Here is a 27,260-nt window from a genome sequence, read left to right on the forward strand (position 1 = left end):
TTGTCTTGTCAAAGACCAAAGTCAGTGTTGTATCTTCAATAAAGATAACTCGACTGCAAGTATAGGGTTGAAACGAACCTTTACTTCTGTTTACTTCAGTTGTAACAACAGACATTTCCACCGTATGCCTTCCTGCATCGGCTCTCGTCTTTCAACTGGGTTACAGGCAATAACACACATGTATAAACCAATAACGACCTCTTGTGGTTACTCCAGGATACTACATCCCCTCCTCCTTAAGCTATCAATTGGAATGTTTCTTTTCTGTTATTTGTATAGCTTAGTCTTTCAAACTAAATCACAATAATCACTTAAGATATATACAACCTGTAAATAAGTAACAAATTATAAAAATTATTGATCAAGATTCTTAATATAACCTTTTCAAGCTATCAAGTAGAACTGATACTTTTACTAATTTATTCTATGCAACATAGTCTTTGAAGTGAGCTGGAGAACGTTTTTCTCTGGCAGACCTTCTCAGATTTGTAGGTAAGTTGGTCTGTTTTTCCACAGCAGTCACTTCCGGTAACTGTGGCTTTTCCAATGCAGACAGCTCCCTATCTGCAGGTGCATCAACCACCTCTGCAGTCGGTAACGCAGGAGTATATACGTTCTGTTCATCCTCTCTGGGTATTACAGTGTCGAGAATTCCATCTGTACTCCGAGTTCTTATTTGGTCCACATGCCTCTTCACTGTTTGCCCCTGGCCGAGAGTGGTCTTGTATGACAGAGGTCCAGTACAACTTTCCACAACTGCAGGTATCCATTTTGGTCCACTGCTGTAGTTCCTCACATAAACTGAATCTCCAACATCAAAACTTCTGAGTTTGCAACTTTTGTCATGAGCTTCTTTTTGCTTCTGCTGTTTTTTTTAGAATTTTGGTCTTTACATCAGGAAGGAGTAAGTCAAATGTAGATCTCAATTTCCGTGACATCAACATCTGAGCAGGTGACAACCCAGTTGTTGCATGGGGAGTGATTCTATAATTGAACAAGAATCTTGCTACTCTTGTCTCCACTGTGTCACCTTTCATCTTTTTCATCCCCTCCTTGAAGGTTTGAACAGCACGTTCTGCTAGTCCGTTGGAAGAAGGATGATAAGGAGCTGACATCACATGTTGAATGCCATTTCTTTTCATGAAACTTTCAAACTCTTGACTGGTAAAACATGTTCCATTGTCAGACACTACCATTTTAGGTAATCCATGTGTACTGAAACACATTCTCAGTTTCTCAATGGTGATTTGAGAAGTTGCATGCATAGTGGGATAAACTTCCATCCACTTGGAGTGAGAATCTACCAGAACTAGAAACATCCTTCCTAAGAAGGGCCCCGCGTAGTCAATATGAAGTCTTTCCCAGGGTGACCCTGGCCATTCCCACGGGTGTAATGGAGCTTGAGCCGGTGCCTTTTTTAAACTTTGACACATCTCACATGTCTGCACCACTTTCTCCACATCCTGATCCATACCAGGCCACCACATGTATGAACGGGCCAATCCTTTCATTCTTGACATACCAGAGTGGGTCTGGTGTAACTGTTTTGATACAGCTTCTCGGCCTTGTGGTGGTATGATGATCCTTGCTCCCCAAATCACACATCCGTCTTTGACACTTAGCGAATCTCTCCTATGATAATATGGTAACAGTGAGGGCTCCACTTCTTCAGGCCAACCCTTTAATATGTACTCATGTACCTTGGAGAGCGTTATGTCATGTGATGTCCACTTCCGAATTTGCACTGCACTTACAGGTGAGTCATCCATTAATTCCATCATCAGCACTTGATCATTGGTGTCCTCCGGTTCTCCCTCACTTGGCATTGGGAGTCTACTCAGTGCATCAGCATTTTGGTGGTACTTTCCTGGCTTGTATACAATGTTGTACTGATATGCTTGTAACATCACAGCCCACCTTTGCACTCTGGGTGATCCCATTTGAGGAACTGCTTTCGTTTCATTGAACAAATTGATCAAGGGCTTATGATCAGTGCAGATTGTGAATGCACGACCATACAAGTACTTGTGGAATCTTTGGATGCCAAAAATCACCGCTAGGCCTTCTTTGTCTAACTGTGAGTACCGCTTCTCTGCAGCCGTTAATGTTCGTGACATGAACCCAAGAGGTTTCTCCATGCTCTCTCCTTTTCTGCGCTGCGAGAGCACCGCACCAACCCCATAGGGTGAGGCATCACAAGCTAGAACTAATTCTGAATCTGAGGAATAGTGCACTAGCACCTTTGCTGATTTCAGAAGTGCTTTAGATTCTTTGAAGGCTTCTTTTTGTGCTTTTTTCCACATCCATTGAACATCTTTTCTCAGCAACAGATGCAGGGGGGCTAGTAGCGTTGCCAAATTTGGAAGGAACTTATTATAATAGTTCAGCAACCCCAGGTAAGCCTTAAGCTCTGTGACATTTCTTGGTTCTGGTGCTTCATCAATGGCTTTTACTTTATTTTCTGTGGGATGTAGACCCTGTGCATCTACTCTGTGACCCAAATACTCCACCTCATTTGCCAGGAACACACATTTTCCCCTTTTTAGCCGCAAACCAGCTTCTTTCAGCCTGGTCAACACTTCATCTAGTGTCTTTAAATGTCTGTCTTGGTTTCCTCCAGTCACCAATATATCATCCAGATACACAACTACTCCAGGTATGCCTTGTAGCAATCCCTCCATTGTTCTCTGAAAGATAGCTGGGGCGGACGCAACTCCAAAAGGTAGACGATTATATGTGAATAACCCTTTGGAAGTATTCACAGTCAAATATTTCTTGGAGTTCTCATCCATGACTATTTGTTGGTATGCGTGACTCATGTCCAGTTTTGTGAACTGCTTTCCTCCATCCAATAGAGCAAAAAGATCTTCCACTCTAGGTAATGGATATTGTTCCAGTGTTGACACTCTGTTGACTGTAAGTTTGTAGTCACCGCATAGTCTTATACTACCATCTGGTTTCAAAATAGGCACAACAGGAGCTGCCCACTCTGAATACTTAACAGGTGAGATGATCTTGTTTCGCAGCAGACGATTAATTTCTTCTTCCACCTTTGTTTTTAAGGCATATGGCACTGATCTGGGTCTGTAAAATCGTGGTGAGGCATCAGTCGGAACATGAAGAGTAGCAGTAGTGCCCCTTAGTGTCCCAAGCTCTTCTTTGAACACTTCGTCATGCTTAGATAGCACCTGTTGCAGTGTCTTCATCTCTGACTGTATCAGCTTTATCTCACCCCATTGCAGTTGAATTTCTTCCAGCCAGCCTCGACCTAGTAAACATGGTCCTGTTCCTTTGACTATGACAAGAGGCATTTCTTTTTCCTGCTGCTGGTATTTTACATGAACGTCTGCTACCCCCACTATCTCTACTGGCTCTCCTGTATAAGTTCTCAACTTCATTTTTGAGGATCTTAATTTGGGAGCGTTTGTGTCTTTCCAAATGTCATTGAACATACCTTCGTTCATTAAACTGACACTACATCCTGTATCGATCTCAAAATTCACGAGTTTGTCATCAATATGCAACTCAACAGTGAGGGGCTTCACTTTCTTCATAGCATCCGCTTTTATACATGCCAAAGTGAAGGTTTCTTCTGACTCATCACTCTCATTATTTTCACTTACTTTAAATGCTCTATGTGGCCACACTCCTTTTGCTCTACTTCCAGTGCCAGTGTGTCCCCTCTGTTTATTTTTGTTGCGACACGACCTTGAAATATGACCCAATTTTCCACATTGATAACATTTTTCCTTCTTAAATCTGCATTCACTGGCTTTGTGGTTTTTTCCTCCACACCTGTAGCAGTCTCTGGTATCTATTTGTTCACCTGACTCTCCTTTTTTTTCTTGATCAGATTTCTTCACTTTGAACTTGACGTTGTTACATGTCTGTACACAGGATTTATTTTGTAGGTCAAGCACATTTTTGCTTGCCGTTTCCGTGGCTACTGCTAATTTAAAAGCAGTTTCAAATGTCAGATTTGTTTCTGAAAGCAAACGTCTCTGAATCCGATCATCATCAATGCCACACACAAGACGATCCCTCAGCATTTGATCCAAAGTTGTTCCATAATTACAGTCTTGAGCTAAACAACGCAACTCTGCAACATACTCTGTTACGGTCTCTGTCGGCTTCTTTGTTCTGGAGTCAAATTTAAATCTCTGAACAATCTCGCTTGGCTGGGGATTGAAATGGTTTTTTAGCATCGTTACCAGCTGCTCATAAGTTCTTTCACTTGGTTTCACAGGGCTTAGAAGATTTCGCATCACACTGTAAGTTTGTGGTCCCACAACACTTATGAGAATAGCTCTTTGCTTACCCTCATCTTCGATTCCATTAGCCACGAAAAATTGCTCCAGCACTTCGGAATATTCTTCCCATGTTTGAATTTTAGCATCAAACATTCCTAGTGAGCCAATAGTTCCTGTAGCCATGGTTGCTTTTCACACGATCTTTTTTTTTTTTTTTCTTCTTCTTCTAATTCCCTCACAGGCAGTTATTAGCACAGTGCTCCGTCATTTCTACCTCATTAATTTGCTGTCATCACGTGCTTCCGCTTTATCCTCGTCGCCAAAAATGTTGTATCTTCAATAAAGATAACTCGACTGCAAGTATAGGGTTGAAACGAACCTTTACTTCTGTTTACTTCAGTTGTAACAACAGACATTTCCACCGTATGCCTTCCTGCATCGGCTCTCGTCTTTCAACTGGGTTACAGGCAATAACACACATGTATAAACCAATAACGACCTCTTGTGGTTACTCCAGGATACTACAGTCAGGAAGGGGGTTCAGGATGAACAGTTAGTTTCCTGATCTTTTTTTCAGACCAGAAATTTTAATGTTTTAACGCCTGACAATTCTCATGGTGTAACCTCATAGAACAGTTCTCAGGATTTGATATTATGTAGAGACTTAACCATCCCTACACTTTGACATCTTAAGTCTATCAGTACGCTTCACTTCTACAACCTTCCCACTTGATTTGTTCTTGGTCCAGATTTTAAACAACCTACTGGAAGCAACCTACATCTTTTGTAAGATTCAGTTAAGATTAACCTTCTTTGAGAAGTTTGATAATCCGCTCTTTTATTCAACTGACATCTCTCGTGTTGGAGCCAGTTGTCAATTAGCTTGGTTCAACATCCAAGGTGCAAGCACTCTTTTTAACTGCAGACTAATTAGCAGTTGTAATCAGATACAGATGTTTGTTTTAAAACTGCAAAGTACATGGTGATTCCATATAACTTTCCGCAGACTTGTGTGATTCCATACTTTTTTCCTCTGCTTAGTCTTTAAAAACAGTCATAATTGATTACAATCTTCTTTTTATTTTCTTTTTTTAGGTGTTTTATACAGCCAGAAGGCTGGCTTGTTAAATGAAAGTCTTCTAATGGCGATTCCATACTTTTTGACAGGGGATTTGGAGAACATAACCCTGACAAGATGATAAACACCACAAGCAATATAAAAAAGTACTATTAACATATTTCTTAATTTGCATCAATATTTATAACAATAACAGAAAGGTGTGATCAGTGATGTTATTTACTAAAGAGAAGAAGAAAAGATGTTTGTAAAACCTTGAGTGTAAGTGTAAACACAGCCATTTAAATACTGCACTTCAAAACAAAACAGAAAAACTGTACAACTTGTTTCTTGCCACAATCATTGGGATTTTCATTCAAAGACAAAGCATGCAATTAAAAAAAAAATATTAAGTGTGTTTTCTTTCTAAAATAATGACTATTATGACAATTAAAAAAGGAAGAAGCAGAATTGAGGACGAAATGGTGAAAAATCTCCATGTACTACAGTGCACCTGGAAATTGTTCATAGCGCTTCACTTTTTCCACATTGTTTTGTGTTACAGCCTTATTCCAAAATGGATTAAAATTCCTTTATTTCCTCAAAATTCTACACATAATACCCCATAATGACAATGTGAAAAAAGATAAACATTTATAAAAAATAAAAAAAACTGAAAAATCACATGTACATAAGTATTCACAACCTTTGCCATAAAGCTCTGGTACATTCTGTTTCCACTGATCATTCTTGGGATGTTTCAGCAGCTTCATTGGAGTTCACCTGTGGTAAATTCAGTTGATTGGGCATGATTTCAGGATTGTCTCAAGGCACAAGGCTGGGGAAGGTTACCGAAAAATTTCAGCTGCTCTAAAAGTTCCAATGAGTACAGTGGCATCCATCATCTGTAATTGGAAGATGTTTGGAACCATCAGGACTCTTCCTAGAGTTGGCCGGCCATCTAAGCGGAATCATCAGGGGAGAAAGGCCTAAGACAGGAAGGTGATCAATAACCCGATGATCACTCTGTCTGAGCTCCAGCATTGTTCTGTGGAGAGAGGAGAACCTTACAGAAGGACAACCATCTGTGCAGCAATCCACCAATCAGGCCTGTATGGTAGAGTGGGCAGACGGAAACCACTCCCTGCCTGTAATTTGCCAAAAGGCATCTGAAGGACTCTCAGACCATAAGAAACAAAATTCTCTGTTCTGATGAGACTAAAACTGAACTTTTTGGAGTGAATGCCAGGCGTTATGTTTGGAGAAAATCAGACACCACTCATCACCAGGCTAATACCAGTAGGAACTGCGTGACTAGTCAGGATAGAAGGAAAGATGGATGCATTATTGTACAGAGACATCCTGAATGAAAACATGCTTCAGAGTGCTCTTAACCTCAGACTGGGGCGACAGATCATCTTCCAGCAGGACAATGACCCAAAGCACACCACCAAAATATCAGTGGGGTGGCTTCACAACAACTCGTGAATGTCCTTGAGTAGCTCAGCCAGAGCACAGATCAAAATCCTATTAAACATCTTTGGAGAGAGATCTAAAAAAAATTAATTTGCAACAATTTCAAAAAATCCTTTCACATTGTCATTATGGGGTATTGTGTGTAGAATTTTGAGTAAATAAATAAATCCATTTTTTAAATAAGGCTGTAACATAAAAAAATGTGGAAAAAGTGAAGCACTTTGAATACTTTCTGGATGCACTGAACAGGTCCAACACCTGTCCCCAAACAAACATCTTGAAAGTGAATGCATCTGAAATTACATAGTCTTTCCCCAACAATACAGCAGGCAAAAACATAAAAGTAGTGAGTAAATTCTCTGTACTGCAAGTTATTTTGGTTAAATAAACAAAAAGAAGCTCATGAAGGTGGTTAAATTGTAAGAAAACTTTCAATTTTGGGTGAACTATCCCCTTTAATTACATCAGCACCGGACCTGGTTGAAACCACAGCCAGTCAGGCAGCATAAAGCCTGGTTTATACTTTTGCGTCAAGTGACTGGCGTAACCCACGGCACATGCAACGCGCATGGCTGTGCATTTATACTTCTGCGCGCTGTCTCTGTTGGTCTTAATTAACACTTCAGAAACGCTAGTGGGCAGTGAGCTGTTAATGTTTCTTCGCTGCTGTTTTGCTTTTCCTAAACACTTCCGGGATGTACAAGTGGCTCAAACTCGCTGATTTTGAGGCAGGAACCGGCGGACGTGCAACAACTTTAACTATGAGGTAAACACAAAACAAAACTTTCCATCAGGGGTTCGTTCTTCGTACCTCGCTTAAATGATCTAAGATGATTTGGCAGATCCTGGATCTTTTAATCTTGATAAATGATCTCTCGCTAATTTGGTTCTTCAAACAAGTTCGCGAATCAGATTAGAATGTCTGGATGAACTGATCTGAGATTGCTGCGTGTGTTGTGAAGGACAGATCTATCGATCCTCAAAATCATGATTAGCAATGCAACGATTGGCTGACGGCATAGCAGCGTAGAGACATCATCTGATTAATATTCAATTATCCATGTGAGCAAAATTAGCCTACATCAAATTAGCAGTAAATGGTTTGTTAAATATGACACGCAATAACTTTACAAATTTGTTATGAGCGGCAGGCTTTACACGTTCATGTTTCAAGAGTATTCATCGTATTTCAATGTATATCAGTGTATTTAGTTCTACATTTAGAGAGAATTTTCAGAGCATTGTGTAAAGATACATTTCAAAATGCAGGCTTTGTGGTTTTATGTTTTTATTCATTTTTATGCACACATTAACAAAAAAAATGCTTGTGATTTTGATTGATTGAAAGTGCATTAATGCTACTCTATGTTTCATGATGTTTGATAAGGGACTGTATTGTTAAAATGTAAATGGTTGGGTTTAATGATTGGGTTGGGATAACACAAATACATCTAAACGTACTGCATAACTATCCAACTGCTTTTCTCTCTCTCTCTCTGTCTCTCTCAAAGTTTTAAACTGGGTCATTACAAAAATTGTTTACAATAAATATAATTCAAGTAAAAAGTTGATTAATAAAAGGAAAAGAAATGAGTTCAGAAACGTGATATGATGGTTTAGAGGTGAAACAAAAACCTAAAACATATGGAAATTAAAGATAAAATGGATGAAATGGTCAAAATGGATGCAATCATAACCTTCGGATTTAATCTAATAATCTAAGCAGGTACAGAAACAGTCAGAAGACATTTGATGGAAACTCATCTGTCAACAAAACCTCCAATAAAATACTTTTTTTTTTTTCGAAAAGAAAAAAAATCAACCAACCAACCAAACCACATTTGAAGAATGGATTACAATTTTTAAAAGGAACTTTTTAAAAGGGACTTAAAGACAAATGTGGATTGATGAATGAAATTGCTCTTTTCAGATCTAGTGTTCAGCCAATATGCTAGACACTCAGGTAACAAATTCATGCCCCAGTATACTGTGTGAAGACCATTGAATAGGGATGTTTCTCATTTTTAAACAACTTTAAAACAAACGAATAAGCAAGTGACAATTTTCAGGCAATAAGGATAGAGGTAATGGACTGGAAAGCTTAAACTCCTGACCTCAACCCAATTAAAAACTTGAAGGGTTTGTAGTTTTCCGTCAATGTGATGAGCCTTTTAGCCATAGCATGAGAAGTTTCAAATCAAAAAGTTCTAGATTACATATTTATGATGTCATTTTCTCATTCAAGGAGACGCAAAAGGCTGATCATCTACAAAAGACAAATGAAGAGAGACAGATTGATACAGAGAATCTCAATGAGTGAATGGTTTAAGCAGAGACAGATTTATCCCATTCAGCTGAGAATTTGCATTGATGATAAAAGGTCACTTTCAGTCCAAAGCAATAAACAAGCATAGACTTCGAGTTGTAGACCAACAATATACTGTAAAAATCTAATATGCTCTAATGCAGAGGTCACCAACCTGGTTCCTGGAGAGCTATCTTCCTGCAGAATTCAGCTCCAACCATGTTCAAACACACCTGAACCAATAAGTTAGGATCTGAAGCAGCACTTTTTAATTAGAGACGTGTGTTTAGTCTTGGTGTCAACTGAAATCTGCAGGAAGATACAGGTAGCTCACCAGAGACATGGTTGGTTACCCCTGCTCCAATTAATTTTGAATTAATTTGTAGAGTTTGGATTTCAAATGAGCAAGGTCTGTTGTTGTTTTGAAAAGTTCTGATTTGCAAGATTTTTGCTTTGAACACCTCAGTCAAACATGAAGGTAAATAGTCTTGTGTAGACATTTGCTGCAGCAGAAATTAGAAGTCTTGACTCAACATGAGAAGTAAAGCAATTCAATGAAACAATGACAGTAATATATTTTTTAGTATTTAGGTCTATGAAATGGTTTCACGAAGGCCATTTAATTTAAAATGCTTTTTTTTTTAGATAGACACAGTCAAGCCCAGGATTATCCCCCAATCATACCCCAGGCAATTATTCTGGCACCCATGGCATCATGGAAAAAATATATATTTCTCAGCTTTTATTGACCTTTGAACAAAAGTGGCATGTCTAAAATTACTCATAACCTTTGCAAACAGTCACGGTCAAGGAGAAAATCCAAAGTTCTACACCATTCTAAATACTCCAAGCTGTTAAAGTATCCTAATTACTTTGATTCATTGGGTTTTAATCAACTCAACAGGTGAAAAAAACTGAATCTTTCTGCTGCTAATTTGTGGACTGTCACAAAAATGTTCAGTGAGGACAAGCAGGAAAGGGCTACAAGACCACATCTAAAAGTTTTGAAGTTCCTGTGGACACAGCAAAAAGTATTTTTATAAAATATACAATATTTCGCATTGTGAAAGATAAGACAAGACATGGTCAGAAGCCAAAAGCGACATCTGTGCTGCCTAGGAGGATAGTGATTAAAATAAAAATAAAGAAGAATACAATGATTAATCCCCAAGGCCATTCTGATGAATCTGGGGCCCCTTTAGAAAGAAAGTTGAGAGAAAACTCTTACTTACATTCTAAATGTCATATCAACCTCTATCACTTGATCAATAATAGAGGCAGACAAGTGCACTTTTAAATCTATTAAAACTGATCAACATGTAAAAAAGTGGGAACGTGTCAATTTTATAAACGTCACACACTACTTTCTTATTATACTTAAATATTTAAATACTTTAGATGTAAAATTACGCATTAACGTGAGCAGCTGTTTTCTTACACTTACTGTCTCTATTTCACTGATGCAGTGGTGTTGCTTTTTAAAATATATGGTCATATTTGCTATAACTTTGCATGAGCACATCAAGTTCAGCTGTAGAAAAATATGCTGATCTTTTTTAGATGTTGCCATGGTCACTCCTAATATCTGCGCTCCATTAATAATGCCTTTTTATAGTCACAGTGTGTGCGCTTAACTGAGTTGGTCTACTCTAAGTTAATTGACCCAACTCAGATCCACTATTTTGAAACCGAAAACTGAGTTCAAGTTCCGAGTTGGTTGAAACTCCTAACTGAAACAGGCCCCTGGGCTTTGCTGGTGATAACATCAAGGCAGACAGTCCAACAGACACAGCACACCAATGGGTTCCATGGACACAGACTAAGGAGAACACCACTTCTCAAGAGAAGCCTGGTTTTTACAATGTCTTCTGGTCAGAAACAAAACTGAATTGTTTGGCTACAATGATGTACCCTTTATTTGGCATAAAAATAAAACAATAAAAATAAATTCAACCCTCAAAACACCATCTTCACTGTCAAACATGGTGGTGGGAACCTTATGTTTTCAGGGGTGTTTTTCAGCCAATGGACCAGAGAACCTAATCACAGTTAACACCACAATGAAATCGGAGCAATACATCAAAATTCTCAACTACAGCAGCATAAGGCAGTCTGCAAAAAAACTTGGCCTTAGGCACCAGTGGACATTTCAGTGACGCAAAACACAGCAAAAGTAATGAAATGGTTAGCAGACAATGTTTTGGTCCAGCCAGAGTCCAGAGTCAAATCAATCTGTGAGAAGCTAAAGATCAGGGTGAAAAAGATCATCTGAAGAAGTTGGAGCTTTTGGTCAAATATGAATGTACAAAAAAAAAAAAAAAAAACACTATTTTAACTTTGAATCAGAATTTGCCAGGGGTGTAAATAATTTTGGCTCTGACTGTATAGTAAACAATATACTTATTATTTTAAAATAAATATTTTTGTATCCATTTCTCAGTAAATAGAACCAATAATTTTTGTTGAATTTAACAACTTTATTAAACAGTTCTAAGTTGATTAAAAATAGAGTCGTCACGTCTTTATTCATTTTCTTTTCGGCTTAGTCCCTTTATTAATCAGGGATTGCCACAATGGAATGAACCGCAAACTTATCCGGAACATTTTTTTACTCAGTGGATGCCCTTCCAGCTGCAACCCAAAACTGGGAAACACCCATGCACTCTTGCATTTACACACACAATTTAGCTTATTCAATTCACCTATAACACATCTTTGGAGTGTGGGGGAAACCATAGCAGCCAGAGGAAACACACGCAAACGTGGGTAGAACTTGCAATCTCAGAAATGCCAACAGACCCAGCCTGGGTTCGAACCAGCAACGTTTTTGCTGTAAGCCGATCATGCTATTTACTGCACCACCGTGACACTCTGGTCACATTTTAATTTAAATGTATTATTTTTACGATTTTTGAGTTATTGCAAAAAAAATATATAAAAAAAAAATAATAATTACAAACTTCATGTTTCTCTTGATTTTTTCTGTTTACTAAAATTGATATTTTTACCCAATATATCAATTTGGGCGTACAAATTTTTGGAGTAATCTTAATTCTTTTATATATATATATATATATATATATATATATATATATATATATATATATATATATATATATATATATATATATATATATATATATATATATATATAATTTCACACAGTGGTTCACGCTTACTGATTTCTTATTTATTGCATATTTGTCTCACTTTGTTTAAAATCAAACTAATTAAAATATTACTCAAACAGGAAAAATCATGCAGTTTTGAAATGAAGCTTTTAATAGGAAGGGTAAATAAAACAACACTATATAGCCCTGTGAGGAAAAAGTATTTGACCTTTAAACCTAATAACTGGTTGAGCCACCCTTAGGAGCAACAATTGCAAATGTTTTCAATAACTTTCAATAAATGTTACAACACTGTAGAGGAATTTCGGCCCACTCATCTTTATATTGTTGTAATTAAGCCACAGTTTTTAGCATGAACTGCCAAAGTGGCATCTTTATTGGCATCTCCACTGAATTAAGATCAGGACTTTAACTAGACCACTCCAAAGTCTTCATTTTGTTTTTCCTTCAGCCATTCAGAAATGGACTTCCATCTGGTCACTAACAGATGACTGGACATTCTCCTTCACGTTATTTTCGCACACAGCAGAAATGATGGTTCTATTTATCACAGCAAGACTTCCAAGTCCCAAAGCAGCAAAACTGCTCCAGACCATCACAGTACCACTACCATATTTTAAAGTTCTTTATCTGAAATGCGGTGTTGCTTGTACACCACACATAATAGGACACACACCCTGCAAAATAGACACTTTCCCAAAAGTCTTGGGAATAACCTATGTTTTCTGGCAAAAGTAAGACAAGCCTTTAAGGTCTTTTTGCTCAGTAGTTGTTTTGATCTTAGAACCATGCAAACCATTTTGCTTAAGGCCGGCTCACACTGTGATTTTTTTTTTTATAATCCTAAACAATTATAGCATGTCAGACTGCACAAACATGGCTCCCATGTCACACTGAAAGATTTCGGCTGTCATAAAGTCAGACTGAACGACAATAAAGACGCGCCAAACTCGAAAGAAAACGCCCTGGGAGATTGACGTCATCCACCCGTGATGCTTTCACTCTCCCGCATTCTGAAATGATTCCTCACAGCAAACATGAACAATCTGTAGCGGCAATTTTTTTCACACGGCATTTCTCAATAAAAAAACGAGGAAGAAAAAAAAAACTGTTTTGACATTACCCCGCAGTCGTTTGAATTGTCACATGGATTGCGTCATCAAATTCAGAGCTCCTATCCTGTTGTTACACTGCAGGAAAGTGTCTAAAATCTTCTAAAACTGCCAGAACTTCATCGAAAAAAATCTGATCGCTACGAACACTAAGTGGCTGTAAACATGTCAAACCAATAATCAAAAATCATTGATTTTAGCCTAGGATTTCAGGAATCAATTGGGATTTACCAAATTTGTCTCAGATGACAAAATCAGGACTGAAACCTCACAGTGTGAGCAGGGCTTTAGTCTCTTCCTTATGTTAGTCATGAACACTCACCTTAACTGAAGATTACAGTAACTTGGATCTTGTTGTGGGGTCTAATGTGACCTATTGAATGAGAAATTGAACTCAATCAATATAATAAAAATTAAATACATAAATCAGAGTTAAGTGATTTAACAGGAAGAGCAAACACTTTCATTCGGGGCTGTGTAGTTTGGGTTTTTGATATTTTCCCTTATTAATAAAACCTTTATTTCAAAACTGAATGATGTGTTTACTTGTTATCTTTGAGTAATATTTAAATTTGTTTTAATTTTAAACATTAAAGTGTATTATCAAACACATACATGCATTCATTATATATATACATACATACATTTTTTCTAATTTATTTTCTAAATTATTACTTGGATTATAACCTTAGAATGCAAAAATACTTTGTTTTGTTTTCTTGTTTTTTTATTTGTGCAGAACTAACTTATTTTTTAAAACAATTCAGAACAAATTAACAATCAAACAAACAAACAAACAAACAAACATTTATGCTAATAATCAAGACTTAGACAAACTGTGAGTGTGGCAGATGGTTGGGGTGACCCGGGGCTGTGATATAGTTGACAGGGGGGTGAGAGGAAGAGGGACAGTAAGTGGTGTGGTGGAACCGGGAATGTGGGGCAGCACCAGGAGTCCAGGGAGTGAGGTAGTGGTATGTTGTGGAGAGCACAGGCATGTAGGGGTCATAGGTAGAGTGAAGTGCCGGTTGGCCACACTGTTCCTGCACCACAGGATAGAACACCGTGCCAGGGACCACTGTAGGAGGATTTTCCATACCCAGAGGTGCACCTGAAGAGAGGAGGGCAGGGGTGTGAGTGTACATTGTGGAAAAAATGAAAGTTGAAAGTGTAATAATTTGTTTTGAAGATGAGAAGAGACATGCTGACCATTGCTGGGCATGTCTCCTTGTGGGTGCTGGCACATGCGGACAGAATCAGGGTAGGCCTGGGGGACTGTGTGGTCAGCGGGAGGAGCTGTGCTCTGGTAAGACTGGAATTGAGCATCTGCAGCTTGATGTGGATATACCTGCTGCAAGTGCACCATAGAGTGCCAGTAACTCTGCTGATACCACTGGAACACAAATTTCATGGTCAAATTTAAAATAAAAGAAAAAACATATGTAACATGTCAATTTAAATTTAACTTACTTAAATAAAAAAAAAAACTAAAAATAGTGTATTCACTGACAAATGATTTGTGAAAAAAAAAAAAACAAATCTCAATGCAACAATTCAATTTAAGTTTATTAATTTATATAGCGCTTTTACAATGTACAGTTTGAGTTTACAGTGAACATAGACTGAGAAATGGATGAAAAATCATCTAGCAAGTGGATGACTAGCTTCCAGTATATTCAAATGCATAGTTTACAAAAAGGCTTAATTCAAGAGGACAATGACACCCTCAAGACACTACCATCAAGACAATATGATTAGGTTAAGTCTTATTCTGAATGCTACAGCAATGTGGTTACACAAGCACAGAGTGAATGTGCTTTACTAGCCAGTCTGTTATTAAGATCTGTCTCCACTTAAAATGGGAAACTGTGACTGTTAAAAGGAGAATCAGACAGTCAACTGTTGAGCAGCTTTCTGTATATATTAAATCATAAAATTGGGCAAATGTTTTGCTTGTAAAGCTTAAACTGCGTAAAACAATTAACATCCTTAATTCCAAAACAAATAAACACTGTAATCAAAAGGGGATTTGATGTGACACCATGTCAAACACCATTGAAATCAAAATTAATTTGGTCAGTGAAAACATTGGCAATCTTTTTTTTGTAGTTTTGTTAAGGTTAAAAAGAACAAACAACCATGTATTATTGCTATCTACCAAGTTCAGTTGTCACTGTTCAGTGAAAATGTAAATTTAAACTGCTATTTTTAAAGAAATACATATTTTAGTAAATTTAAGAAATCATGAATGTCATGCCTAAATTTTTAAACTAATGCTTTTGTTTCACAAATGCATTTTACGTGAAAATGTATAGCACATTATAGTACATTTTACCTGAACACCCAAATTATAGTAGTACTGGAGCACTTTACAATCTGAGGAAAAAAAAAGAAGAAAAGAAACATAACGTAAAAGGTAAAACACAATTGCCAGAAAAAAAATAAAGAAGATTGGTGTTCCCACTTACCTCTTGGAAGGTCGCTGCCATTGGGGTCATAAGAGTAGGGTGGAGGAGGTGCCATGGCAACTGGCTCTCCCAACTCATTCACAAACCATGGCACTGCTTAAAATTTGTATGTATATATTTATATATATTTAAATTGTAGCGGCATATATATATGGATAAATAATGGATAAAACATGTAGGAAGACTGTCTTAATTACTCTGTACAATAATAATTAGATGCAAATACCAATGACAAAAAAATACCCATATAAACGGTTTACCTGGCCTGCCAGGTGGCAGCTGTCCTGGTGTTAGGATGTTGTTGGGCTGTAAGGAGTTTGGCGGGGTCTGGGAGCTCCCAGTGGATGAAGAAGAAGAGTTTGAAGTGAAGATGGCAGCCGGGGCGGAGTTGATTGGTTGAGAAGAGGAGAGGACAGATGACTTCACAACCACCTGAAATGAATGACTTACACAAGTCTCATCTGAACATGGCCTAAATTAACTAATTTATGAAAACCTAAAGCATACCTGTTGTGAGTAACTGTAGGTAGCGACACCCTCTTGTGGCGACCCCGCACGAGAACTCCCTTCTTGAATGGTCTGCAAGAAAAATATCATTCTATATAATATAATTCATGCCAATTAATGTTTTTTTAATGTTAATGTTTTACACGGAATAACTTGCCATGAAATGTAATTTGGATATTTCAAGTTAACAACAGCTGAAACAGACTCATCCGGGTTCTTTGAATCATCTTGACAGTCACATTTATATAATACGTATATGTTCCGCCAATGTTTCTGACTGTTTGGTGCCATCTTGTGACCAAATAGTGACTTTAGTTTACCAGCTTTGCATTTAATTAAATAATTAAACTATTAAGGCTCAGAACAATGGGTCTCATTCATTAGTAACTGCATACATTTTAAATTTATACTTGCAAGTGAACTCTAAAACTTTCCATCTAAATTCAAAACTTGAATTTATTCTTCTGCGATGACCACCTATGTGATGTAGATGTTATGATCTTCTAAATGACCACACATGCACAATATTAGTAATTTGCATAATACACACCATTTAAGGACTGTCCACAAAGTGGCACTTGTTAAGAGAAAATAAGACACATTATGAATTAAGATGCGGCTTAAGACACAAAAACAAGATACAAGAACTTTAAAGGGCAAGGAAGGTCTGATGTTGGATATGGAACAAACTTTCAGTTCTGAAAACACAATATGCAACAGGCTGCATTTTTGCTGACTTTACAGAATTCCATTCAAAAGAGCAGAGTACTGTGTGATTTCTGAAGCTAGGCAACCTCTGTATCAATGCTCATGATGCTAAAGCAATATTAATCTACCTGCACCGTTACTGTAGGTGCACTAAGTCAAAACATTTGGTGTGATTGAATGACTGCTCAGTCCCCATCACTCTCAGGAAATATCTTTATGCTATCTAAAAATGCAGTCTCAGTTGCAATGCCACCAAACACGAGGAGACCCAATAAATAACCATGTACATAAAGATAGAGCAGGTGATCGCTGTGTGGACAAACCAATTAATAAAATCTAATTACCACACACACACACACACACACACACACACAACCGCTTTTTTATGGTTCTAAGTGTGCCAGTTTAGATTCAGTTCAACACACAGTTCAGATGTTTTTATTATAATGCGTTCAAAAGTGTTATGTTGGGGGGTACACAGCTCACTGTTATAGGGGCGTGTTGCTTCACATGAAAACCTTTTTCGGTTTCCCGCCAAACGTAACAAGGGAGCGGAGCCAAGAGCTCTCACGCTCTGTGTTTGCAACAGATAGGCAGACAGAGAGAAGCTAAGCTGGGATACATGTACGACTCGGACACAGACCAAGCAGAGAGTACAAAATCATGCATCTATGTATAGTTTTACAGCCAACTGTGTGCTAGTTTCAAGTGCCGAGCTTGTACACAGAGACTAATAACCACGCTTCTGGTGTGCGACCTGCAGGCAAGTTTGTGGTCTTACTTCCAATGGAGAGAAGCGCACATGAGGCAACTTACTTGCACTTTTCCAGCTGCACCTAAGATCACAGAGAGCTTCTGTGTACGCGAGAAATGCAAACGGCTGAAGTTTAAAGAAGACGCAATGAAAAGTACACGCTTGCAAATCTACCAAAAGGTACAAACAATAATTCTGATTAGAGCGATAATGTGGAGAATATTGATCTTGTGTTGAGCCTAATGAGCTTTACATCAAAAAATATACCAAGGATGTTCCTTTAGTGATATCGCTTTGACTCACACGCTGAAAATGGCGGATGTGATATGGGGACGCGCCTGTCAATCAATATTGGTGGTCGGGGGGACCGCACTCCTACGTCAAGTTGCGATCACTCTGAAAACCGATCCAATTGGTCCACTGTTTTTGTTGTTAAATTGAAAAAAAAAATAAATAAATAAAATAAAAAAAATAAAAAAAAAATAATAATAATAATAATGTGTGTGTTTATATCACCCCAATATGACGGTCTATACACTATACTTACACACATGTCTATCTAAACAGCTTGAAAATTAGATTTTTCACCATACTGTAGGTACCCTTTAATACCACAGGGGGAGGATCAGTGATTGTTTGGGCTTCAATATCATGGCATTCCCTTGGCCCAACACTTGTGCTAGATGGCCGCAGCCAAGGACCACCAAACCATTCTGGAGGACCATGTGCACTCAATGGTTCTAACACTGTACACAAGGCAGTGTCTTTTATCTGGATGATAATGCACCAATACACAAAGCAAGACTGGTGACAGAGTGCTTTATTGAACATGAAAGGAAGTTGAACATCAACCACGCCCTGCACAGGTCACCAGATCTACTGTAAATATCATTGAGCAAGAAGCAGCTTATTCAGCAAGAATAATGGCTCGAAATGCCTCTGGCCACTGTCCAGTACTTGTATCTGACATTGCCAGAACAAATTGACACTGCGCTGGTAGCTAAAGAAGACCCTGCACCATACTAATGAAATATTGGTGTCTAAAACTAGGTGTTTCCAACCCCATTAATTATATGTGGGGTTTATATGCATTAAGGCACTGGACAAACATGACTATTTTGTACATTTGGTACAAGTTGCTTTTGAATATTTTTGTACCTTTATAATAAATGTTAGTACAAACATGTTGATAAATCATGATTTATTCCTGAAAACAGCCCTTTTAACATTTATATACGTACATGAGCACGTTTAGGGAATGAGACCAAATATTTTTTCTAATTGATGTTATTTATGGCAAGTAGCCATATAAAAAGTACATTCAGGCAGTTGTTTTTCCTGAAAAAAGCTTATCAGTCTAACAACAGCCTCAGTGGTTAACGCCATTTTGTTGAATAGAGCATACACCAACCTACAATACATTAGGAAAGTATTCATATCGCTTTTTCCACATATTTTTGTGTTACAGCCTTATTCCAAAATAGATTAAATTTATTTATTTTCTCAAAGTTCTACACACAATATATCATGATAATGTAAAAAAAAAAAAAAAAAGAAATCCTAAAAAAAAAAAACCCTTTTATCAATTACAGCCTCAAGTCTTTTTGAATATGATGCCACAAGCTTGCCACACCTTTCATTCCTCTTTGCAGTACCTCTCAAGCTCTATCAGGTTAGATGGGAAGCAACGGTGTACAGCCATTTTCAGATCTCTTCAGAAATGTTCAGTAGGATTTAGTTCTGGGCTCTGGCTATGCCACTTAAGGACATTCACCAGGTTGTTGCGAAGCCACTCTATTGATATTTTGGCTGCTGCTAAAAAACATCCTCACAGCATGATGCTGCCACAACCATGCCTCAGTGTAGGGATGGTATTAGCCTGATAATAAGGGGTGCCTGGTTGTCTCCAAATGTATCGCCTGGCATTCACTCCAAAGAGTTCAATTTTAGTCTCTATTTAGTTTCTCATGGTCAGAGCCCTCAGATGCCTTTTGGCAAATTCCAGGCAGGGAGTGGCTTCCATCTGGCCAATCTACCATACAGGCCTGATTGCTGCACAGATGGTTGTCCTTCTGTAAGGTTTTCCTTTCTTCACAGAAGAATGCTGGAGCTCAGACAGAGTGACCGCCAGATTATTGATCACCTCCCTTCTGTAACCTTCCCCAGCAATCCTGTCTTGGAGGTCTAGAGACAATTCCTTTGTCCTCATGCTTTATTTTTGCTTTGACATGCACTGTCAACCCTGGGACATTATATAGACAGGTGTATGCCTTTTCAAATCATGTCCAATCAACTCAATTTACCACAGGTGAATTCCAATTAAGCTGCTGAAACATCTCAAGAATGATCAGTGGAAACAGCATGTACCAGAGCTCAATTTAGAGCTTCATGGTAAAGGTGGTTAATACTTATGTACATGTGATTTTTCAGGTTTTTTATTAAGTTTGCAACAATTTCAAAAAAATAATTTTCATAATGTCATAATGGGGTATTGTGTGTAGAATTGAGGAAATAAATTAATTTAATTCATTTTGGTAGATTCAGTACCAGATTTGCTGTAACAAAAAATTTGGTAAAAGTGAAGCACTATGAATACTTTTTTTGGATGCACTATATGTGTATGTGTATATATATATATATATATATATATATATATAGTTTAATTTGGTTTCCATCTATATCAGCTTTGCCTTCAATTTAAGAAAACCAAAAACTAAAACTCAGAATAAGGCATCCTTTGCTTGTGGCAAGTATCCCTCTGCTTCAGGCTGAAGATAAGCATGTTGGGCTTTATTACGCAAAAAATTAAAATCAAATCTAAGGAGGACAATGTTCAATTAATGTTCAATATATAAAATAAATAATTTTTGTTTTTTAAAAATCAGTACCAGGTTGGTGGTAGATTCTGCTGCTGCTGCATACACTGATGGACTCTGATAACCTGCTTCTGCAATACAGAAAAAACAATGTTAGTTTCAGTACACACAAAATACCACAAGTGCACAACACTAACATTTGTGGCATTAATGAACTAACCTGCGGCAGAGTAGATGTACTCCTCAGAGTATTCACCTAGACAGAACAATTATTGATTAAAAATTTATCAAATGCATATGGGCTGACATTATACAGTGTTATTTGAAAGTGTGCAAAGTCTAAAAATGTCAAAGTTTCAAGTGTAAACAAAAATAAATTGAGGTACACAACAATATACACAATAATACGGAGACCCAGAAGGGACGTGATGGTGGGGAAAAAAAAAAAACTGGGAAAAAAAAAAAAAACTTGGGAGAAGGAAAAAACAGTGATAGGAAAACATTTATTTTATTTATTTTTTTTTTTAAAGTTTTTGTGTTCCTCCCAAAGATGTATTGCGTTTTTCCACAAACACGTCCTGTTCACTTCATACGTGTAAACCCTCCAGTCGATCATCTCCCTGCACTAAGCATCGCCCTTTAACCTCTGAATCAGCGAATGCATGTATAAGCGCTGACTGACAGATGCGCTCCGTATGATAAATTGATCCCAGATCAGCTTCTACGCACCATTTAAAGAGGAACTAAAGTGCAGGACACTTTAGGATACGGGTGTTTGTTTAAACAGACAAATACACCTAATAATATGTAAACATGCATGTCCTGTGTGTTTTATTTTGAACAACTAATTTTCTCTTAAATGAGCATAAACACTTAAAGTAATGGAATGCTTTCATTATAGATCTTTGCATTCTTAAAGTGACACCTCTGTTATCAAACAAAGCAAAAGGAGAGATTCATTTGCTGCTTTAATAACAGAAGTGCTCTTGATAACAGAGGTGTCACTTTAAATGGTGTACAAAAGCTGATCTGGAATCAGTTTATCATGCGATGTCAGTCAGCGCTTGTACATGTATTTGCTGCTTCAGAGGTTGCATTTGAATGGCGATGATCGACGCACAGCTTAAATGGAAAGAAAGTGAATGCAGACATTTTTATATTAATTTTAGCGAGCTTTCAATATTAAAAATATGAGAAATATAAGAAAATAATGATATGATGATAGTGGGATAGAATGGTAAAATACGGGAAAATACTGGCAAAAACAGGAGGGTTGACATGTATAAAGTGAACAGGAAGTGTGTGTGGAAAAACAGTTTTGCGAGGGAATGTAAAATATCTTTGCATTCCCTCACGAAACATCGTTGTAAAAACGCAATCTTTGCAAGAAAACCCAAAAATGTTAAAAAGTATATATTTTCCTATTACTGTTTATTTTTTTTCCCACCCAGTTATTTTCCCCCACCAGCACATCCCAGGTCTCCATACAATTACATATTTTAAATAGTATTAATACCATACATATGATAATATGTATACACTGTTTAAATCAGTGTATCAACTTCGGTGGCCTTGAGGTCCAAGTATCAATCACATGAGATACAGGGAGCTATTTATATACATTTAAACATTTTTTATTTGTTTAAAGAAGGTTTTTGAAAGACAAGACGATGGTTTTCCAAGTACCTCCATTAAAGCTAATTTAAATTACCACACAGAGTTAAAGATACGGTTTTCATTATCCACTTTTCTTATTTTGGTTGCCAAAGTACAGTAAAACATAATGAAAGGTTTCATAAGGATTGGGCGGTGTTCACAGTAGTCTCATAAATTTATACATGTCTAATTTAAGTTATTTAAAAATCCATGAATACACTCATTTGTTTTGTTTTGACATTGCATATTTTCTAAAGCATTAAATGTATATAAAAATATATATTTAAAAAATTTGCATTCATATTGGTGTAATGGTACACTGGTGTCACAGGTCTGTATGTACCTCTGTTTTGGCTTCATGGTTTGGGTACAGAAATAATATCAAATCTCCAGTCCTTACCTTTTTTGGTCATTAACAGGCATAAGTGTTGTCACATTCAGCTACAAAGCTAAAGAACTTATTGTGATGCAAAAATACAAGTTAAACAATTAAAAATAAAACTTTATAATCAAGAAACTAATTAGGAATTTTATAGTTCAAACATTTATCTCAGCCCTCTCCTAAAACAATGAGAAAAAATTACTGTACGTATTAAACTTGAGATTCAGTAAGCTTCAAAACTGAAATCTATTGAAAATGCAGCACAGTGCCCATCCAGGAATCGGATCCAGCTGTGCAATATTATGTGTTTGTAGACAACACTGATAATATCTTATTTATATTTCCATTGTTTACAGATATGCGGGAAAATTATACACTTAAGTCTTTAGCAGCACAGCAGGTTTAGAAGCCGTGTGAAGATAACAATTTAAACTTTCACCCACAGCAGCACTCATTTGTGACACGTACTGTCAGTTTCAGAGAAGTGGACCATTCAGAAAAACTCAGAGGCGGGACTAAAGTTGTGCGCTTTGTTTACATGTAGCAAATAGTCATGACACCAAGTATCCGTTTCAGAAAGGACGTTGAGTGAAAACTCAAAGTATTTTAATCCTGAAATGAGGGAAGCTCTGGGTTTTCATTTTTAAAATGGCAGGATAAGTCAAGCCTGTTTCTGAAAAGAGGTAACTTTAATTCAGAGTCAGTTACTGTGGTAGGTTTTATTCTCTAAACTCTGAGTTTCTGTCGGTCTCCTCCTCTCTTTTTAAAGGCGAAGCGGTATTTCTCGCCTTAGCTTTACGTTTTCACCCACCTATTTTAATGCTTATTTTGGTTATGCACATAAAAAACAATTGATGAAACGTCATGATGCACATACCTTTTGAAAATACGCATAATAAAACATGCGCATAACGGAGTAGGATAAACTTTTATTTAATAAGAAAAGATGTGCATAAATTACAATAAAAACACTTTTACTGAACAAATTCCAGTATGTGTATTAAAAGAAGGTTTGTTATAAGAGATGATGATGAAAATGTGTGTGAATATACAAACCAGCAGGCTGAGCACACTGCAGAACATTGAAAATATTGTTTTGGTCATTCTAAAACACCTTTACTGTTTCAGTATTAACGTATATCATTAATGACCTCCAGAGAGTTAAAAGCGTCTGTTCTCCACGTCTAATGGCTTCATATGCCCCCATGTGTTCAATGTGTGTCAACATTGTCTTCTAAGGAACGAGTACATTTACTAAAAAAAAAAAAGATTCACACAGCTTCTTCTACCGCAGTAAATTCTGTTTTTAGTGTTGATATTTGGCACCAGTTAATCAGAAAGGGTTGATTTTGTACTATTTGATTCGTTGGATGGAAACGCTGCTTTATTCGCACATCTTTTATGCATTAGTCCAGTTTTGCACATAAATTTAATTAATATTTTTGCATAGAAACAGCTATTGCCTACATTTCAGTCACACAAATAACAAAGTCATGTATGATACTGGGTTGTACTTTTTAAATAAATTATTCTTAAATTCACTGTCCTTTGACATGTACTGTAACTAGATTAATGGAATTATTATTCGTTCTAAAAACAATATTTTTTTTTGTTCTGCTTACAATCTAAATGTCTTAACCTCTATCACTTGATCAATAAAAAAGGCAGACACACAAGTGCACTTTTAAATCTACTAAAACTGATCAACGTGTAAAAGTTAACATATTTATAATTTATAAACGTCACAGATAATATTACTTATTTTATTATACATGATATTTAAATACTTTAAATGTAAAATTCCGCATTAATTTGAGCTGCTGTTTTCCCACGCTAACCGTCACGGTTTCACTGATGCAGTGGTGTTGCTTTTCAAAATATATGGTCATATTTGCTATATCTTTGCATGAGCACATTAAGTTCAGCTGGAGACAGAAATGCTGAATTTTTTTTTTTTACAGATGTTGCCATGGTCACTCGTAATATCTGTGCTCCATTGATAATGCCTTTTCACAGTCGCAGTGTGCGCACAACTCTGAGTTGGTCTGCTCAAAGTTGATTGACAACTCAGATCAGCTATTCCAAAACCGAAAACTCAGAGTTCAAGTTTAAACTGAGTTAGTTAAACCTCCTTACTGAAACAGGGCCCAGGAAACTAGCTGAATCACTGGCGAGCGCTACCGTGTCACGTTTTCTGAGAGAAAATGCATTCTTTGTGAATGTTTTCTGTATTCATCATGAGGGCACGTAAACAGAATTATGACGGTTCGTGAAACAGCTCTATTGCTTCACTTTATGCAGCAACAGCTGATCAGTCTCCGCAGCAGCAGGCCACATTTTAAAGAGCAACGGGCCGGATGTGACATGCCTGTTGAGAACCTTGAATTTAAATGCACTTATCCACTGTTTACGTATATCTTACATTTATGTGTTTGTTTTCTTTGTTTTATAAGTTTGTTAACCCACTTAACAGTAAATAACTTTATTCTGCTAATTGGTGGTTAAGGATAATCATTTAATTGTCTGAAGGTTTTGGGCTTACCTTGATCACCACCAGCACTCCTCTCATCAGGGTCCTCCTCTGATGATGTCATGGCCTGTTTGCCTGAGGGAGGAATTGGACTGGGAACTCTTGGCACCCAGTAAGCAGTGGCCCCTGGAACCATCGGGCTAGAGACTGCCTGTCCCTTCAGGCATAGAAAGATGGACAAGAACAGTGTTCTTAGCATCAAAACAAAGCCATACACAATAACTACAATGATACCAATTACAGCTTTAAAAGGAGTCATGAACTACTGTTTAATATTCTCTGTGGTGCACATATAATGAATTTTGTTTTTACATCAAAGTAATAACGTGGAAGCAATAGATATTTCCTTTGCTGTTTTTGAGCCTCATCATCACAACTGTCTGTTTGAATGGATATGGCCAATTGTAGACTCCCCACAGATGATGCCAAATGCAATGACGGCTCGGTCAATATAATGGCTCATCAGTGCATAAGTAAATTTTTATATGCAGGGTCGCCACAAGAGGTGAGCTATCAGTTTTCAAAGATTTGTTGTGAAGATATGATAGTAAAGATGATTTTGAAGTTTTCTCTTTTCAACCAATCATCACTGCCCAGCTGCAATCTAAGGCCCTATTTACACTAATGCGTTTTAGTTTTAAAATGCATAAGTTTTGCTACGGTTACGCTATCCGTCCACACTACGCTGGAGTTTGAGCGCCGAAAACAGCGTTTTGGAAATGCTAAAGAGGCCGTTTTCATTCTAAAACGCTGCTGCTCTGTCTCAGTGTGTATGGGGGAAAACTGAGACAGGGCTGCCAACATTCACCTTTCTGATTGGGGCTTTTCCTCAATATTAAGTAGGCTACACACAGTTAAGTTCTGCATCCTCTCCTTGTAAGTTCAGACTTCGCAAGTTTGATATGGATAACAGGCTCCCGAGGACATGCCAGGTAAATCTTCAAATAGAACAGTGTACTTTATAATCTCATTGACATCATCCTGGCAGCATTGTTTCACTTTCTTAACAATAAAATAAAAACATGATAAGGATCAGCTATTTTCATTTTGATATTAACAACAGACAGCAGAAATGTTGAGGCGTTGTACTGCAACTATGACCATCATCTTCACTGTATGCATGTTTGTAACAAAATAGAGCCTAACATTACTGCCTTTAATTTTCATTGAAAATACAAATATACCCTCTCTTTTGCTGAATATCAGTTTTAAATGATCAACAATGGCCATTATAAAAGTATAACGTACAATAAGTTTATACATTATAAGAAATAAAGGCAAGCAATCAGTCAATCTGCAGAATGTACGTGGTTAGATTAATTATTAACTTGTCTTTGCGCTCAGCAAAAACACGTTACCTGAGAACAAGTAATAGATTCAAAAGACCAAGGTCGGGGAATATGTCATTAGATATAGAACACAAGATGAATACAACATCACGTTTAACAAACATAATGAGATTAGATCCAGTGGGAGATCCTTGATGAACACAGCTCTCATCTGGCTAGATAGGCTGCAGTGCATGGCAGAGTGTGTGTGTGGTCATGTGATGTGCGTTTTTAGTGGTTTGGTGGAGACGCAAGCTTTTTAGAAACGCTAGTGTGGACATGGAACGTTTTTATTCTAAAACATCGTTTTAAAGCTAAAATGCACTGGTGTAAACTGGGCCTAAATAAAGGATGTTTATGCACTCTTGCATGTCAAAAGAGTAAGAGGATTCTGGTTTCTCAGTTAATAGCCCCTTAAATAGTTGTTCATACTCTTAAAAAAAGTGAAATACACACAACTGTAACAATACAGGTGTAACAACTGGCAGTCAATATAATCACAGTGTACACTAACAGAAAACTAATTATTATTGTGCATGTATGTGGATGCCAATATACTGATTGTTAAGCGAGTCTGAAGGGGTCTTAACACTGTTCTAGAAGCAGAACTGTTGTCTCACCGATATTGGTGAGAAGGCACCCTCATCAGTCTCTTCAAGCTCATAGAAGGTTATGCTTCCCTCCATGTCTTGGGTCTCCTCTCCTGGCTCAGGAACACAGCTTAGACACTCTTTATTCAAAGTGTGCATCTGCCTTCGACTCCTACTATAGATACACAAT

General features: G+C 37.3%; 2 protein-coding genes across 51 annotated transcripts in view; one reads left to right on the forward strand and one right to left on the reverse strand.

The window, feature by feature from the left end:
* Nucleotides 1-27,260, forward strand: part of LOC147838916 (uncharacterized) — a 166,036-nt gene that overhangs the window by 35,320 nt on the left and 103,456 nt on the right. The window lies entirely within an intron of this gene.
* alg13 (ALG13 UDP-N-acetylglucosaminyltransferase subunit) overlaps nucleotides 14,037-27,260 on the reverse strand; it is a 37,556-nt gene continuing 24,332 nt past the window's right edge. For 9 of the 50 annotated variants that reach the window (XM_087299909.1, XM_087299901.1, XM_087299900.1 and 6 more), the window contains 10 exons: nucleotides 27,101-27,245; nucleotides 25,165-25,309; nucleotides 20,805-20,840; nucleotides 20,657-20,715; nucleotides 16,307-16,378; nucleotides 16,060-16,231; nucleotides 15,800-15,895; nucleotides 15,667-15,707; nucleotides 14,541-14,724; nucleotides 14,037-14,442 (listed from right to left, as the gene is read on the reverse strand). In XM_087299909.1, coding sequence (XP_087156035.1) covers nucleotides 14,159-14,442; nucleotides 14,541-14,724; nucleotides 15,667-15,707; nucleotides 15,800-15,895; nucleotides 16,060-16,231; nucleotides 16,307-16,378; nucleotides 20,657-20,715; nucleotides 20,805-20,840; nucleotides 25,165-25,309; nucleotides 27,101-27,245 — 1,234 coding nt within the window. In that variant the 3' untranslated portion in view covers nucleotides 14,037-14,158. 50 annotated transcript variants of the gene reach the window in all.

This window comes from Danio rerio, chromosome 21 (assembly GCF_052040795.2).
Source record: "Danio rerio strain M-AB ecotype USA chromosome 21, GRCz13ab, whole genome shotgun sequence".
NCBI classification, from domain to species: Eukaryota; Metazoa; Chordata; class Actinopteri; order Cypriniformes; family Danionidae; genus Danio; species Danio rerio.